The sequence below is a fragment of the Macrotis lagotis genome, chromosome 2, assembly GCF_037893015.1.
Source record: "Macrotis lagotis isolate mMagLag1 chromosome 2, bilby.v1.9.chrom.fasta, whole genome shotgun sequence".
Taxonomy (NCBI): domain Eukaryota; kingdom Metazoa; phylum Chordata; class Mammalia; order Peramelemorphia; family Peramelidae; genus Macrotis; species Macrotis lagotis.
In genome coordinates this window covers 230,067,503-230,085,756 of record NC_133659.1, presented here as the reverse complement: position 1 = coordinate 230,085,756, position 18,254 = coordinate 230,067,503, and the positions used below count along the sequence as shown (strand labels likewise).

The 18,254-nt window shown below is 35.4% G+C and overlaps 1 protein-coding gene across 2 annotated transcripts in view; it reads left to right on the top strand.

Moving 5' to 3' along the window:
• DHRS7C (dehydrogenase/reductase 7C) overlaps positions 1 to 18,254 on the top strand; it is an 88,668-nt gene that overhangs the window by 54,502 nt on the left and 15,912 nt on the right. Inside the window, exons 6-8 of one of the 2 annotated variants that reach the window (XM_074225104.1) lie at positions 5,354 to 5,509; positions 7,482 to 7,686; positions 9,971 to 18,057. In XM_074225104.1, the coding sequence (XP_074081205.1) occupies positions 5,354 to 5,509; positions 7,482 to 7,686; positions 9,971 to 9,989 (380 nt within the window). In that variant the 3' untranslated portion in view covers positions 9,990 to 18,057. Of the gene's footprint in view, positions 1 to 5,353; positions 5,510 to 7,481; positions 7,687 to 9,970; positions 18,058 to 18,254 lie in introns of those variants that run through there. The other variant, XM_074225103.1, reaches the window with a different exon arrangement.

The window sequence follows — 18,254 nt, the reverse complement described above, 5'->3', positions numbered from 1 at the left end:
ATATACAGAGAAGTAACTATGGAGTTTTAATACAGACTTAAGTTTAGAATGTTTAGGTTTTAAAAGTTGTCTGATGTATTATGTTTTTTCTCCTCTAATGTTTTTCTTCTTTTTTATTCTTTTATAACATGATTAATATGGACATATATTTAGTTTAGTTACATATATATATACATATATATACATATATATGTATATATATCCTAAATTAGATTGCTTTCTCTCAGGGGATGGTAGAGAGAAGGGAGGGAAGGAGAGGAAAAAATGTGAAACTCAAAACCTTAACAAAAAATTATTAAACTATCTTTCCATGTAGTTGGAAAAATAAATAAATAGAATAAATTATCTAACAAAAAATGAGGAGTAGGAGATGAAATGTGATATAAAAAGGGAATTGAGAATAAAGGATATGAAAGAATGTTGAGATGGAGGAAATAAAATGGGAGGAAGGATGAATTTAGCTACATTTTCCAGAGTATTCAAGATCTTCCTTTTTTTTAAGAGACTTTGAAGTCCCTGAAACTGATAATTTTTTGACCCCAAAAAAATCTTCTGTGTCTAGTTTAATGTTTTCATTAAAGTACCAAGACCTTTCAGTGTTCAAAAACGATGTTTATTTTATAACATATATAGAAATCAGTCCTTGTTGAGCTATATGCAAAGGATGATATAAGAACAGAGACTAGACCTATAATTTACACTTGTGTAGGGAATTGCCTTATGAGGAAACTGTTACTACCAATGCATTATATCTATATAGTTAGGTCACATGGGTCAGAAGTAGGACTTAACAGGAAGCTAGGTGGTGCAGTGGAGCACCAACCCTAGAGTCAGGAGAACCTGAGCTCACATTGGTTCTGACATACTTAATAATTGCCTAGCTGTGTGACCTTGGGCAAGTCTGATGTATTATGTTTTGCCTTAAATAAATAAAATTTTTTAAAAGAAGTAAGACTTAAACTTAGATTGGTGTCTGGTGAACATTTTATCTTATAACAAGGCCATTAAGCTACTTCCCAGCAATTTCCATACCATGAACTTCTCACTCCTTTTATGTGTTATCTTCACTCATAGAGGGTAAACTCCTTGAGGGCAAAGAATATCTTGCTCATCCCCTCCCAGTGTTTCAATAATCACTTCTGTATAGAAAACTCCCAGTTCTATACATAAAGCTCTCTAGCCTGTCTTGTGATATACAGGCCTACATTATCATCTGCCCATTGAAAATCTCCAATTAGAATTCTTATAAGCATTTCAAAATAATCAAGTCCAAAATAGATCTTGTTATCTTCCTCCTTCCTCTATTTCTATATACTCTTTTTATTCAGGGTACCATTCTTCCTCCCAGTTATCCAAGTCTACAACTTCCAATTCATCAACTCTTCCCTTTCTTTCCCCATTATCATCCAATCTAGTTAATTCAATTAAGTTTTTTACTAAAAGACTAAATGAGCTCAATTCTTTCCTCTCTTATGACCACCCACCTTGTTCAGGCCCTCATGCCCTCTTGACTACTCTAGAGGTTTCCTATTTGATCTCCTTCCTCAGGTCTCTCCCCTCTTCAATCTATCTTCCTCACAGCAGTCAAAGTTACATTCCTAAAGCATAAATTTGAATATATCACTTAATTATTCAAGTAACTCCAATAGGATCCTCTTTTCTTTTAGAATTTAAAAGCCCCCCCCCACAGTATTGCTCCCTTTCTAAATTTTTTACATTTCTCTTTTTTTTGCACCCTATATTCTATTTTTTTTAATTTTTAAATTTTATTTATTTAAGGCAATGGAGATTTTAAGTGACTTGCCCAAGGTCACATAGCTAGGTAATTATTAAGTGTTTGAGGCCATATTCAAACTCAGGTTCTCCTGATTCCAAGACCTGTGCTCTATCCACTGCACCATCTAGCTGCCCCACACCCTATATTCTAGCTGAATTGTCCTGCTTTCCATTTTCTATAGACAACATTATATGTTCTATCTTTATGTCATTACAAAGGCTATCCCTCACTCCTGCATTACATTCCTTCTTTATTTCTATTAGAGTCCCTATCTTGGAAGTCTGGTGAAGCCTATGGATATCTTTTCAGAATAATGTTTTTAAAATGTTAAAAAGTAAAATATATAATATTGCAAGGGAAACCAAAGGTTAATGAAAATGAAGATATAACTTTTCACATCTAAGTCCACAAACCCCTGAAATTTATCCATAGATATCTTAAGGGTGCATGGATACCTTGTTAAGATAAGAACCACTTAACTTTCCAAGATAGCAGATTAGGGATAGTCATCTAACTGAACTCTCCCAACATTCCCCTCCAAAAACTTAAAAATAATGCCTTAAATCCAGTTTTGGAGTAGCAAAACTAAGAAAATTTCAGGAAAACATTTTTTTCCAACCTAAGAAAACTTAGGAGGTTGGCAAGAGAAGAATATGACACCAAAGGCTTGTCCAGAGCCCACATGGTGGCAATAAAGACCGTAGCAGTAGCTTTTGGAGTTCCCAGTCCAGAGGCAGTAAAAAAATTTGAAAAATTAATCAAAAAGAGATTACAGGGTACCTTTTGCTGGTGGTTGGTACAGTTGGTGCCAATTGGCAATTCTATGTGCAGTTCTTGATTACATTTCCAGGGTAAAGAGAAACACTGGTAGTCACAGTGAGCATGGGCCCTGGTTATAGTGCTAAGGCAAAGAGAGAGCCTCTTATGGCTGCAGGGTGTTGAAGGGTAGCTCTTCCTTCATAAAGAGCAGAGCATAGACAATGGAGAGCAATGACCATACCTCTCCCAGATTCACACCATCTTGGAAGCACTAAAAACTTACAGACCCCCCCAGAATTAGCTCTTAAAACAACAGCATAAAAAAATCTGAAGCTTGGAATATGCCTCACCAAGGTTAGAAGAGACCAAATTTAACAAAGTTCAAAGATAAGAAATAGGTGGGAAAAAATAGAGCAAACAACAATAAAAAAAAAAAAAAGAAGAAGAATTTGACCATATAAAGCAATTATAGGAGCATGGAAGACCAAGACATAAATTCAGAAGAAGAGAATTACCATAAGTCTCAAAAAAAATGTTCATTGGACCTAAACCCAATAAGAATTCTATTAAAGTTAAAGAACGATGAATAACAGTGGAAATTTGGTAAAAAGAAATCAGAGTGATGAAAGAAAATTATGAAAAAGAGTATTAAAGCTTGGTAGGAGACAACAAGAAATATTGAAGAAAATAACATCTTAAAAAACAGAATTTGACTAATTCTAAAAGAAGTGCAAAACTCACTGAAGAAAATAATTCCTTAAAAATTAGAATTGGGCAAGTGGAAGCTAATAACTCATGAGATAGTAAGAAACAATAAAACTAAGTCAAAAGAATGAAATGTGGAAAAAAGTGAAATGAAAAAATTAAAATATGAAATATCTCATCAGAAAAACAACTGCTCTGGAAAATAGAGCAAGGAGAAATAATTTAAGAATGATTGGAGTAGGGGCAGCTAGGTGGCATAGTGGATAAAGCACCAGCCCTGGAGTCAGGAGTACCTGGGTTCAAATCTGGTCTCAGACACTTAATAATTACTTAGCTGTGTGGCCTTGGGCAAGCCACTTAACCCCATTTGCCTTGCACAAAAACTTAAATAAATAAATAAATAAATAAATAAATAAAAATAAAGGGTGGGAGTAGAATGTAATAAACTTCAACTGAAATTTTAAAAAAGGCAGGGGTAGTAACAAGGATCTCAGACAAAGAAAAGTTAAAAGATAATCAGTTTAAAAAGTTAAAAATTAAAATATAATCAGGGAAAGTATATAATATTCTATGCTTAAAGGTACCATAGATAATGAAGTAGGATTAAAAAAAATTTTTTGTCAGCTTCCCTAATAAAGGTTTAATTTATACACTGAATATAAAATTGGGTCAAATTTATAAAAATAAAAGACCTTTCCCATTTGGTAAATAATTAAAGGATAAAAATAAGCAATTTTCAGAGGAAGAAATCAAGAGTTATTTATAGTCATATGCTCTTAAATACTATTGATTAGAGAAAAGCAATTTAAAACAACTTTGAGGTACTGCCTCACATCTAATAGAAAAGGCAAATGCTAGAAGGCATGAGAGGGGAAAAAAGTCCACTAATGAACTGCTGCTGGAATAGTGAACTGGTCCAAACATTCTGAAGAATAATTTGGAACTGCACCTAAAGGGCTGTAAAACTGTGCATACCCTTTGATCCAGCACCACCACTACTAGGATTCTACCCCAAAAAGATCAAAGAAAAAGGAAAAGAATCTATATGTAGAAAAATATTTATAGAAGCTCTTTTTGTGATGGAAAAGAATTAGAAATCAAGGGGATATTCATCCATTGGGGAATAGCTGAATAAATTGTGATATGATTATGATGATGACAAGATTGATGGTTTCAGAAAAAATATGATAAGACCTAGCAGACCTAATGCAAAGTGAAATGAGAACTAGAAAATCAGCAATGTTGTAATAATGATCAACATGTGAAAGCCATGTTGAAAAATGCTATCCTCCTCCAGAGAGAGAACTAATGAACTCTGAGAGCAAAATTGAAGCATAATTTTCTTTTTTTTTATTTTTGCAAGACAATGGGGTTAAGTGACTTGCCCAAGGTTACACAGCTAGGTAATTATTAAGTGTCTGAGGCCGGATTTGAACTCAGTTCTTCCTGACTCCAGGGCTACCTAGCTGCTCCGATGTATAATTTTCTTTTTTGTTTTAAGGTTGTTGTTTTTTAGCAAGGCAAATGGGGTTAAGTGGCTTGCCCAAAGCCACACAGCTAGGTAATTATTAAGTGTCTGAGACCGGACTTGAACCGGGGTACTCCTGACTCCAAGGCCGGTGCTTTATCCACTACGCCACCTAGCTGCCCCCTATGATGTATAATTTTCTATCTTTCTGTATTTTTCTTGTCTTTTTCTGGTATGGTTAATATGGTAATATGTTTTACATAACTTCACATGTGTCAGTGATATCATACTGACTGTCTTCTCAGTAGATGAAGGGAGAAAATATGAAATATGAAACTTAAAATTTTAAAAATAATAATAAAATAAATTATAAATTTTATTTCTTTAAAAGAAAGAATAAAAATGAGACAAAAAGAATCAATTATTAGACCTTCAGTCTCTTTGCTAAAGTCTGAGTGCATGTATATAGATGACTCAATGGAACAGTCTTTTTAAAGAATCTCCTCTACCCTATTTCATCTATACCTAGCACTAGAAATGTAACATCTTCTCCAGGTATCTGCTCTTGAAAGACTCTCCTATATCACAGAAAAAGCATAAATGGAATCTTTCATGTGTTTATTTCTGTTTTGTTTATCTTCTAGATGCTGCCTCAAAACATGCTGCCCAGGGGTTTTTTGATTGTCTTCGTGCAGAAGTGGAAGAATTTGAAGTGGTTGTTAGCACCGTGAGCCCAACTTTCATCAGATCCTACCAAACATATACAGAGACAGGGAACTGGGAAGCTTCCATTTGGAAATGTGAGATGTCTGAATTACACAGGGAATGGGACAGAGAAAAAAAAAAGTAGGGACATTTAGATCCTGGAAAAGATCTCTTGTCAGTGCTCAGGCACCTTAATATCATGACCTTTTGGAATAATGCTTTTCTGCCAAATTCACTATTTTAGGTTGCAAATTCTCTGCCACCCTCCACCATTTTTCTATAATAATTCCCATATCCAATATCCAAGATGCTTTTCCATTAGAAAAGGATCATAGGGGCAGCTAGGTGGCGTAGTGGATAAAGCACCGGCCTTGGAGTCAGGAGTATCTGGGTTCAAATCCGGTCTCAGACACTTAATAATTACCTAGCTGTGTGGCCTTGGGCAAGCCACTTAACCCCATTTGCCTTGCAAAAACCTAAAAAAAAGAAAAAAGATCATGACCTATAACCCAGAATCTGTGGGTCTAGATTGGAAGCCCTTGGATAGTCAAGAACTTGGAGGGAGTGGAAAGAAAGCAATGGACAGATTGAATCGAACAAAGGAATTCTGTGAATTTTTTTTAAATTATAATTGTATTTTAATGTAATTAATTTCCTTTATATACCTATGTATTTTATCTTAGACATTTATAAACACTGAGAAGGGAACCATAAAGAGCTTGTGGACTGCTAAGGGGATTCATTAATGCGAAAAAGATTAAGAAAGTTGAGTCTGAGTTGAGTCTGTCTAGCCTAGTTTCACAAATTCTTGGAAAGCTTGAGTTGTAAAACTATAGGTCATGTCATGGAACTTGGAGCCAGAAGTTTTATAAGACAGAAAACAAGTTCAAGAAGATGGCTTTCCTCACCCAAGTTTACAAATCTATTGAGTGCCAGAACCAGCATTCAAGGTCAGACCTCTGAATCTTAATCCAGTCCTTGGTCCACTGAAGCTTCTGGGAGGGACTTAAAGATACCACCCAACCCAAGAGAGGTTGAAGGATTTAGAGATGTCCTAGGCATCTGTGGCAATGTAGAGTTGTAGCATACCATACATTCTTGTTTTCTGTGTGCCCCTCATGCCCAAAAGTGCTTAAGAGTCCAGATCCACGATGACTCTTTCCAAGGCTGTCTTCTCTGGCTGCCCTGAATTTTGGGATAAAATCATAGTGATTTTAGGAATTCTCTGGAATCTGGGCACACAGCAAAGACAGGGCCCAGAGTAAGTTTTACAATTCAGCAAGCATGGCAATAAAATGAACACTACAAGTTTAAGGAGATGTTAGAGTACAATTCCATCAATTCTCCTTCCTCTCTCACAGCAACTCGAGTCAGAACAAGTAAGACTGAGAAACATTAGGTGGTAATGTGGTAATTAAAAAAAAGTGGGAAATGTGGATGGGTGGGGAGTGGCATTTGTGGTGGGGAGAAATCACATAAAATTGGAGCATTGGACTAAAATCTTCCACCATTGAGAGCTAGACTACCCAGGTTCTAGTCCTACTTGTGTGACTCAGTTATTGTGAGACCTTGAGCAAATCACATAGACTCTGGGTATCAATTCCATCATTTCTGAAATGAATGACTTATGCTATGTTATTTTTAAAGTCCTTTCCTACTTTTCTTTCATTCTATAGTTCTCTGATATCCAAGGTTTCTGAAGAGAATTATGGTGTTGGACCATTTCTTATTCTTTTGTTATTTTGCCAACTATATATAATCATCCCTCTTTTTGGCATAGATGAAACATCTTTCTGACCTCCTTTTGGGTATATGCCTATCTCTGGGTCAAATGTACAGACATTTTAGTCATTTTTTTATATTATCCCAAATTCTTTTTTAAAAAAGGTTGGACCAAATTAAGTTCTATATACAGTGCAACTGTCTGTTCAAAACCTCTGCAACATTGACCATTTCTATGTTTTTTGTCATCTATGCCAATTTGTTGAGTGTGAAATGAAAGTTTAAAATTGCTTTAATTTGATTTTCTTATTATTAGTTATTTCTTCTCTCTCCTTGGTCTCCCAGTCTTTTTTAGGAAGTTTACCTATGGGGTTCATCCTGTGGAAGTAGCTGAAGAAGTGATGAAGACAATAAGGCGGAAGAAACAGGAGGTTTTCATAGCCAACCCCATCCCCAAGGCTGCCATCTATATTCGCACCTTTTTTCCAGAATTCTTTTTTGCTGTGGTGGCCTGTGGGGTCAAGGAAAAATTAAGTGTCCCAGAGGACAGGTAATATGATGATGACCAGTCCTTTTGCCATGATAGAAATAAACTGTTTTCTTACAGGGGTTAAGTGGTCAATTGTCACTCAGCAGAGGAGTTACCCTAAGGTTAAAAGCAATTTTATGTTTCTCAGCCAAAACTTAGTATCATTGCAGATAATGATAAATTCAGTACCAACAAATAGACTGTGGTTCTATTTCATTTAATTCCATAGGCTGTTGAACATAGTATACCATATTAAGATCAAAAACCCTACTTCCTCCACCCCACCCCTGATGATTGACAACTAATCAAAGAAGAAGGTGTCTTTGATGTATCTACTTCACAGAGAAATAGATAATTCATCCCAATTCGAGTAAGATAATATACTGAATTCACACTAAGCAAAACTTTTTTTAAATAGCCCAAATAAGCTATCAAATTCAGCAGCCTAAGGTAAATATTCCTCACTCAAATTTGCTAATATTCCATGGTGTCTCCAAATAGCTCAAAAATTTTTTTAATAAAGTTATCAAAAGAAAATATAATTTATTTCACCTTAATTTAGAAAAACTCCATTAAGGTTCTCAGCTGGTGCTTCATCCTAGCCATGGCAGTGATTCTGGGTTCTGGAATGATTTGCTACCAAGCTTTGACAGGTTCTTCCAAGCTGGAAAGGCTGCAAGTACACCCAGTAATGAACTGTGTTTCGGTCAATAAAAAGGAGATCTAAATGCAAAAAGTTAAATAACTGGCCAAAGAGGTTAATCAGCAAGTCAAATTGATTAGTATTTACTTATTATGTATTTGCTATATACTAGGGGTTGTATACAAATACAAACAAAAAGAAAAAAATACCTACCCACAAGGAACTTTCTTTTTTTTAATTTAATTTAATTTTTATTTTCAAGTTCAAATTATCTCCCTTTTACCTTAACCCACTACCAGCAGGAAAATAAGAAAAGTAAAATATATTGGAAACATGTGTAGTCAGTCTAGCAAAAGAAATTACTACATTGGCCATGCTCTCCCACCCCCATAAAAAAAATAATTTATAAGATCTATTCTACCCTAGAGTCCATCACTTCTATCTGGAATAGCATGTTTCATCGGGAGTCCTCTGGAACTGTCATTGACTGCATTGTATTAATCAGAGTTCAAAAATCATTCAAGGAGGGGCAGCTAGGTGGCACAGTGGATAGAGCACCAGCCCTGGAGTCAGGAGTACCTGAGTTCAAATCCAGCCTCAGACACGTAATAATTACATAGCTGTGTGGTCTTGGGCAAGTCATTTAACCCCATTGCCTTGCAAAAAAAAAAAGAAAGTCATTGAAGGAGATTACATTCTAATGGGGGGAGAGAAGACCTAAGAGTGAACTTAGAACTAGTAATGCAGCAGATTGGGGAGAAGTACCTACGTGGTACCATGAAGGAGAAATCAGGAGCAGGAATGGCTATGGGGTGTAAAGAGCTCTTCCAGGGTGAATAGGTAACTTCTGCATGGAAATATTCAGAGTCAAAAACATAGCTAGGAGGGAAATGAAAGAGTGAACAGAGAATTAGCCTGGGCTTTCCTCAAAACACAAGTTGGAAAAGGAACTCAAAAGTTACAATCACTAGATGATGAGTTTTGTCAGCCACAGAAACTCTTAAAAAACTATCAATTATGGCATGAAGGGAACAAAGGATTCAGAGATGGAAGGAATTCTAGAAATAATTTAGTTTAGCCAGTTTATTTTTTATTTTATAAGGATCTGTGATGTCAAATGATCTGCTGGAGGTCAAAAAGCCTGGACCTTTGTTTCTAAATATGTTGTTCTGTCAACGCTGCTCTGATCATAGAGGCATCATGCCATGTCATAGACAGATCTGACTGGAGGATATAGGAACAGAGGTCCTTCATTTGACTGATACCACAAGTCTAGATAGATAGGTGAAATGTGTCTAAGAGAATAGTCAACAAGAATTATACTAGTGAACAAGCTTGATGAAGCTCTACTCTAATCCAAAGATTATTTGTTCTCTGTTATCTTTGATAAGGCTTGCTTTGTAGGAAGTGGTTCTGAACCCAAAGGTACAGAATCTTTAAAAGGAGGTCAGAAATCTGCAATGGAACCAGGTCCAGAAGTGTCAGACTGTCTATGTGGATCTCATATAAGTAAATAAGCAAGACTTTGCACTTTCATGAAGGATGAATTAAGAGTTTTGCAGGTTTAGGGCAAAGAGAGTTTCAAAGACTTGGTGTTTCCATGGTATACCCACTTTTTATTCGCTTCTTCTCTTAAGCTTGAATTATTTCTTCTCTCTGTAGCAACACATCTACCATGTAGCTGCTAACTCCCTGAAACCTCAATGGACTGGTATCTCTCTCTCTTCTGACTAAATCCTTGGGAACTGAGTCATCTCTACATTGTAATTGTCTGACTGGCTCAGAATCACAGAATCAAAAGAACCTTAAAGGTCATCTTGTCAAACCACTACTCTACAATAAGTCTGACAATTGATCTTCCAGGTTTCACTTGATTGCCTCTAGTGATCAAGATCCCATCCCACCCTGAAACAGTTCATTCTACTTTGGAATAGTTCTAATTGATAGACAGTTTTCTCCTACATTGAGCCAAAATTTGCTTTTCCTGTCATTTCCACCCGTTACTCCTAGAAGAAGCAAAGGAGATTTGGAGGGTTTAAGAATTAAGAATGGGTCTGTCCCAAAAAGATCATAAAAAAGGAACTCTATATCTGAAAATATTTATAGCAGTTCTTTTTGTGGTGGCAAAGAACTGGAAATTGAGGAGATGCCCATCAACTGGGAAATGATTGAACAAATTGTGATATATGAACATAAGAGAATACTAGTGTGCCATAAAAAATGATGAACAAGTAGATTTCAGAAAAATATGGAAAGACTTATATGAACTGATTCAAAGTGAAGTGAGTAGAACCAGAATATTGTATACAGTAACAGCAACATTGAGGGATGATCATTTATGAAAAACTTAGCTTTCTTTAGCTCTATGGAGTCTGAATGTTGACTGAAGCATTCATTTTCACTTTTTTGTTCTCAATTTTTCCTTTTGTTCTATTTCTTCTTTTACAAAATGAATAATTTGGAAATATATTTAACATGATCACAATTTAACTTATATCAGATTACTTGTCATTTTGGGGAGGAGAGATAGGAAAGAGAGAGAGGAAGAAAGATTAGGTACTCAAAATTTTATTTAAAAAAAGAATGTTGAAAACTATCTTTCCATGTAATTGGGGAAAATGAAATTCCATTTAAAGAATTAAGTATAGGATGAAGAGTAAGGACACAAAAATATGGAGTGAATAGAAAAGGAAAGGGAATGAAGGAGAAGGAATTCAGGAAAAGGATTCAAAAAGAGGGAGGGAGATGAGAAAAAGGAGAACCCAACCAGAAATCGAGGAAAGATAGGAAGATACAAACTTGAGGAAGATGTCAACGAGAAAACTCAAGAAGGAAAATGAAAGAAGTGAGAGGAAAATGGAGGAAGAGATGGGGACTCAAAGTAAGGGGGGGAAAACAAGACAGAAAAGGAAACCCACTGACCCCCCTCCAAAAATAAAAAGGAAATTGGAGAGGAACAAGACTCAAGAAGTAAGAAGAATGTAATAAGGAATTAGTCAATAAATGCAGTCCTCTCTGTGCAGCCTCAAAAATCCTTACAGGAATGAAGAAATTTAAGGACAAAACAAAAGATTTAAGAAATTAAACAAGAGCACAGAATCTCAGAACTGGAAGAGACCTCCATCTAATTCAATTCGTGTCTAAACAAGAATTCCTTCTACCTAGTAAGTGGTCATGAAATCTTTACTGAATAAACTAAGCCCTTTGCTTAAGGAACTCTAGTCAACTTCTGTATAGCTGTTAAGAAATTTTGTCTGGCCTCAGATACTTAATAATTGCCTAGCTGTGTGACCTTGGGCAAGTCATTTAACCCCATTGCCTTACCCCAAAAAAAGGGAAAAAAAGAAATTTTGTCTCTTTATGATTTGAATTTAATTCAACATTCATCAAGCATATATCATGTACAAAGTACTGTACTAGAAAGTGGAGGTACAAGCAACAACAAAAACACAAAAAAGTGGAATTGTCTCTGACCTCAAGGATTTTACATGAGCTTTCCTAGTTTTATGTTTTGAGGTCAAACAGCAAAAGGAAATTTCTATTTCAAATGAAAACCCTTCAAATACTGACAGATCAGTATGTTCCCTGATATTTTTCTTCTCTAGGATATACTTTACCAGTTCCTTCAGCTAGTTCTCAAAGTACTTCACAATCCTCTTTGCTCTCCCCTAGCTGTTCTCCAAATTGCCAAAGTCCCTCCTAAAATGTGGTGTCCACACAATATTCAAAGTGTGATCTGATCAGGGCACAGCAAGGCTGTCAGCTCAAAGACTGTAAACGATGTGATATAAAATCACATTTGCTTTTTCCAATGCCTTTTCACATTGTTTACTCTCATTGACTCTGTAGTCTTCTAAAACCAGATTTTTTTTCAATAAACCATTAACCTTACTTTGCCCTTTCTTTTCATTGTGAAGTTTATGGTTTAAAGTATTTGATGAAGTTTTATGATGGCTCTATTAAATCCCATCTTAATAGATACAAGCCAAATTTTATAGTCTGTGGATTTTTTTTTCTGATTCTATCTCTATCATCCATTATATTAAGCTATCCTTTTGAGTTTTGTGTCATCTGCAAATTTAATTATCATGTTATGTAAAGCTTTATCAAAGTCTCTGATGAGTATTAAACAGTTTCTATTATTGCACCAAGGATAGAATGCTGTGTCCCTCCTCTAGAACTCTCCTTCCATGTTGACGTCAAGCTATTGGGTCTAGCCATTTATCTAGGTCTGAATCTATGTAGTTGTATCCACATCATTCTATTTTGTCCACCAGTATAGCAAAAGAAATGTTATTCCATGCTTTGCTAAAACCTAGGTACAGAATTCTGATCTAATAGTCTACTAATCCTGTTCAAAAGGGAAATGAGATAATACTGTCAAGAAATAGGTCTTAAGGAAATCATGTTTCCATTTTGGTTTCTGTCCATACAGATGCTTCCACTTTATTTCATCCTGAAGTTCCTTGATTTCCTCACAAATTTTTAATATGTTATGTTCTTACATTGCCCTTTAATCTATTCTGTTGATTTTGAATTAAGGAAACAGAAGATCAAAGAGCCAGAAATAGCAGAGCTAATAAGGAGAATACTCTGATCCCAAGATAGTGGTTGCTCACTTAATAAGAAATTGTCGAGAGGTATAAGTTGAAGTCAGAGATCTGAAGGTGACATTCCTGGTTGATGCTTAAATCAGAGTGATTTTGGGGGGTACCCTATATAAAATGGAGAGAAGTTGCTAAGAGATAGATTTTGACTTGAAAAAAGAAATGACTTGTTAATAACTAGAGATGTTGAAGGATTAAGTGGACTACCTCAGGAAGTAGTAAAGCTGCCTGAAAAAGTAAACACCTGGAAGTCTTATAGAAAAAGGATGGCCATTTATTGAGAATGTTTGTAGAGAGATTCCCGTTATGATATTCTAGAATTAAAACTGGAAAAAATATCTTATTGATTATTTAATCCAAACTCCTTCACTTACATGCCATGAACCTGAAGTCCACAAAGAATAATTTACCCAAATCTACTTATCTGATTCCAAATCAGTGCTTTTCTCATAAATCTATATCTATTTAAGATCCTCTTGAATTATGAAACCTGGGCTTCCCCCCCGCAACTCCCCATATAAGACAAGTCTTGAACTGTGGTTGTACTTATTGGTAATAGTTCAATACTCCAAGTGCATTGAAACTGAAATTGTTTCAACCTAGCAATAAAGCAGAAAGAAAAGATTAGATGCCTTGTTGGGAATTACAGTGAGGAGTAAAGAGACACCCTCATATTCTATAAGGATGGCTTTCAACAGCATAGCAGTAAACCAGTTATCAATAGGTGATATGAAGAGATTAAATAGAATGAATATATATCATCTATTAAATGGACATAAATAGGTTATATGGAGTCAAAAGACATTCTAAGAGACTCAGATCAGTCCCTGAGGAGAGAAGAAAAAAAAAAGGTGATTACCAATGGCCAAGGGACAAGTTTAAGGAGTGAATAAAGTAGCTCACTATTTCATAGTATTTAACAGATTACAAAGAACTTTCCTCTCAAAAATGCTGTGACAGGAACTCTAGACATTGTTTTTCCTGTTTTACCCAAGAAAATACAAGTTCAGACAAACCCATCATCTTTATCCATAATTTATTTATTTGAAGACATACTTTATACAACTTGTCCTGTATAATCCCTTGTTTGTAAAGTGTTACAGCCTGTGTACTTGCTGTATACCTCTCCTTTTAGTTTTTTCTTTTCTTTCTTACTTCCTTTGTATGTGTATATGTCTATGTGACTTCCTATCTCATTCAGGTTGAAAGTTAGCAGATACTCACATGCTGATCTCAATATTGATTGACATGGATGTTTTAACCTCCATTTTTCACATAGATTTCAATTCAACTCTCCATAGGCTGCCTGATAGTCCCCCCAGAAGCTCATCATATTTGTGCCAGGAATTAGTATGAAATATTCCATTAACTCTAACCCCAGTACATCTCAGAACTCACAAACTCAAGTGAGCTACCAGCCTCAGTCTCCCCCAGTGGCAGGGATTACAGGCAAAACCAATCATGCTCCACTCCCTGGTTTCAATCCTTCAAAAAGAGTAGCATTCCAGGACTCATTGGGCAAACACGAATACCAAAAGGCTCTTGATGGTAAAAAGATAGGCCTTTGTTCAAAGAGACTAAAGAATGTTGCCATTTTCCAAACACAATTCAGTATAATATCTTCATCCTGTTTAAATCTGGGTCCAACTCAACTGTCCACATGCAATATTTATTCAAGAACACAAAAGCATATATTTTGTATGTATAGATACATATACACATAGATATATTTATACAAATATGTATGTACACACATGTGTGGAAATATGTGTATTCATGGATAGATATTTTATATATATATATATATATATGTTGATGGATCTATATCACCTATATATGGATAAACTCTATAGGTTCATTTATTCAACTGAATATCATAGTCTAGACAAAAGTTATTCTTCATTCTTGGTTTACTGGTATAGCTATTTAAGTCAATTCTTTTTTTTTTAATGGTTTTTGCAAGGTAATGAGGTTAAGTGACTTGCCCAAGGTCACACAGCTAGATAATTATTAAGTGTCTGAGGCCTATTTTGAACTCGGGTCCTCCTGACTCCAGGGCCAGTGCTCTATCCACTTGACACCTAACTGCCCCTAAATCAAATTCTTTTGACTAATTATAGGTCTTATTTAGAAGATTCTGCAATCCACCCAATCAACCATAAACAGGGGCATCTGGAAGAGCTCACCAGAAAATCTCTCCATGACTCGATGGCTTGACTTCTTCCATGCTAGTAGTGAATACCTTTGGGAAACATAAACCTCTCTGTTTCATGCCTTCCTTAATATCAATGAATAGTAGGTAAGCAAACAGGGCATCTAAATGGTGTAGTGGATAGAGCATCAGCCCTGAAGTCAGGAGGACCTGAGTTCAAATCCCACCTCAGACACTTATTAATTATCTAGCTGTGTGACCTTGGGCAAGTCACTTAACCCCATTGCCTTGCAAAAAACAAAAAAAAGTCATCAAACACTATTATCTATTTCATTATAAAATTCATTGTTTAATTTTGATATATGCAAGGAAGACATCTTTTGGAGGAGAGCCTTTATATATAGCATCACTGTCAGCCACAAGATCCTTTAAAAAAGAAACTAAAACAATCCAATCATATTTCTCCTTTAGTGGACCTTTCTACAATCATTGGAAGTCTTCCTGGACTCTTTCCTCAATGGGTTAGTTTACTCCTACCCCTTATACACCCTGTTAGAGATATTCTGAATCTCTAACTATCAAAGTAAAAATTTCATTCCTGAACCCAAATGCCTGCTCCTTTAGTAATAGCTATTTCAAGTCAAGTCCCACATTATTTTTTTAAGGTTTTTTTGCAAGGCAAACAGGGTTAAGTGGCTTGCCCAAGGCCACACAGCTAGGTAATTATTAAGTGTCTGAGACCAGGTTTGAACCCAGGTACTCCTAACTCCAAGGCCAGTGCTTTATCCACTGCACCACCTAGCCACCCCCTCAAGTCCCACATTATTGCACTCCAAATCTTCCTCATCCTTTCACCATGTACTCTAGAATAGCTAATACAAAATTTATAACTTCCTTTATCTGAATCTCTTCCTTTCTCTTCCTATCTTTAATCACTCATTGAACATTATCTCTTTCCTGCTGCTTTCCCTGCTTCCTTGCTCATCCTTTCCAGTACTCATTTCATTTTCAAGCAGACCTCTAGACTCACTGGTCCCAGGGAAAGGGGATGGATAAAAAGATTCAGGATAGTCTTTGTTTCCAATCATCACTTTCAGACTCTCTCTCTACTACTCTATCCATCCCAACTCCTACCCTGACATTAAGGGAACTCAACATACATGTTAACTTGGATGGAAACTTCACACCAACATTTCTTCCAACTTCTAGTTACAAACCAGGACTGCAATTCCAAGTTAGAGCTGTGAAAGAAGGCTGAGCCTGGCTTCAGGAAATCTCATACTCAAAAAAAGACATGATTTCAAAAAAATACACATCTAAAAGGATACTAAGTAATGACACCCCAAACAATGAGTGTCTCAGTAAATAAATTATAAAAATAACAATTATTATGGAGAAAATGAGAAACAAAGAAATAATAGTCTAAAATTTATGGGTTACAGGGGATTTTGGTTGTATTTTGCAAATGGGGTTAAGTGGCTTGCTTAAGGCCTGACAGCTAGGTAATTATTAAGTGTCTGAGGCTGGATTTGAATTGAGGTACCAGGGCTGGTGCTCTATCCACTGTGCCACCTAGCCACCCCTGGGTTATGGTTTTTAAAGGCATTTTTAGAGAATAATTTGCATACTTTAACGGATATCTTAGCTAAACAGAAAAAGAGAAAAGTAATGAACCAGCAATAGAAATTTAAAAGAAAAGCCAGAAAGTCAGCAAATAACTCTAGGACACATCTTGAAAACTAGAGAACAAATAGATAAAATCTAAAAATAAAAATACTATAGTTATAAAAATTGTATTATGGCCTGAAAAGAATGTTTAGTGTTTCAGACTTTTTATGTTCACTTATGATTTCTTTGTGCACTAGCACAAAAATACCATTTATGGTGAGAAATCTATAATATTATGTAACTATCAATGCGTTTCAGTAATTCTATGCTTTTCACTTAACAATGAAGGGACTACACACACACACACACACACACACACACACACACACACACACACACACTATTATTGTTTCATTTTCTATGGTGCTTTTTTATAGTTACTTCAATACTTATTGATCTTGATGTAACAAAATTTTTTGTCTATTCTAAAATCATAAGGGCAAGGTCCTATTTTCTTGGAATTAGTTGAAGCATTTTGGTTCAAGTCATTTTCATAGTTTGTGAATGAATGTTTTAAATGTATGCAACAAACTGTCAAAAGTCATTCAGATGTATGATTATAATTAGGATTATAACTGATATGTAATGATATAGTACAATGGCAAAAGTACTGGCTCATTGAGGTCAGAGGACTTAGGCTATAATTCCGCTTCTGATACTAACTGTGCCAGTCATTTAATCTCCTTTGTTCTCATTTTCCTAATTGAAAAATGAGGAGATTGGATTACATAGCTTTTCTGGTCCCTTCTAGCAATATATATTATGATTCTATAATCAGACAGATTTCAATAATTTCATATAGAAGTTTTTCAGATGTAAATTGGTGACTATAACAAAGAGGTCAAAACAGCCTTGGTCAGCAAAAAATTTTACTTATTAAATGAAGAGAGATACTAGCCAAAGGAAACATGGATTTAGAATATAAATTCACTTATAAAATCTTTCACAGAAGGATAATGTAAGATTTTTGGCAACACTGCCTCATAAAACAGAAAAGTAGAGAGTAAAACTAGATTGAAGAAAGTTTAACAAGAGACTCAAGTAAGCAAAGTCATCCTGAGAACATGTAAGAATAAAAAAGGGAAGAAGCAAAAAGATGCAAACACAAACATGAACACACACACACACACACATACATACATACATACATAAATACATGATGGAAAAGATTTGCAAATTTTTTATACCAAATCTTTTTGGCCATCAATAAAAGTGAGGCAACCACACTTGGACTCTATCATCACAGTCCTGTATGTGTTTATACAAGAGAGCTAGAAATAGACTGAAAAAAGAACAAAGATGAGAAAGTCAGATAGATTAAACCAAATCAACAAGAATGATTCCAGTTTTAAGGGTGAAATAAAAAGGTAAGAAGGAAGGAAAGAAGGCACAGGAAGACTCTAAAGAATGGGGGAGAAATGCCATGGACTTTTAATACCCCCCAAAAAAACAGAGAACTACAACTTTTCCATCTACATGAAATTTTAATAAGAATCATCTAAAACCAATTTAAGACATG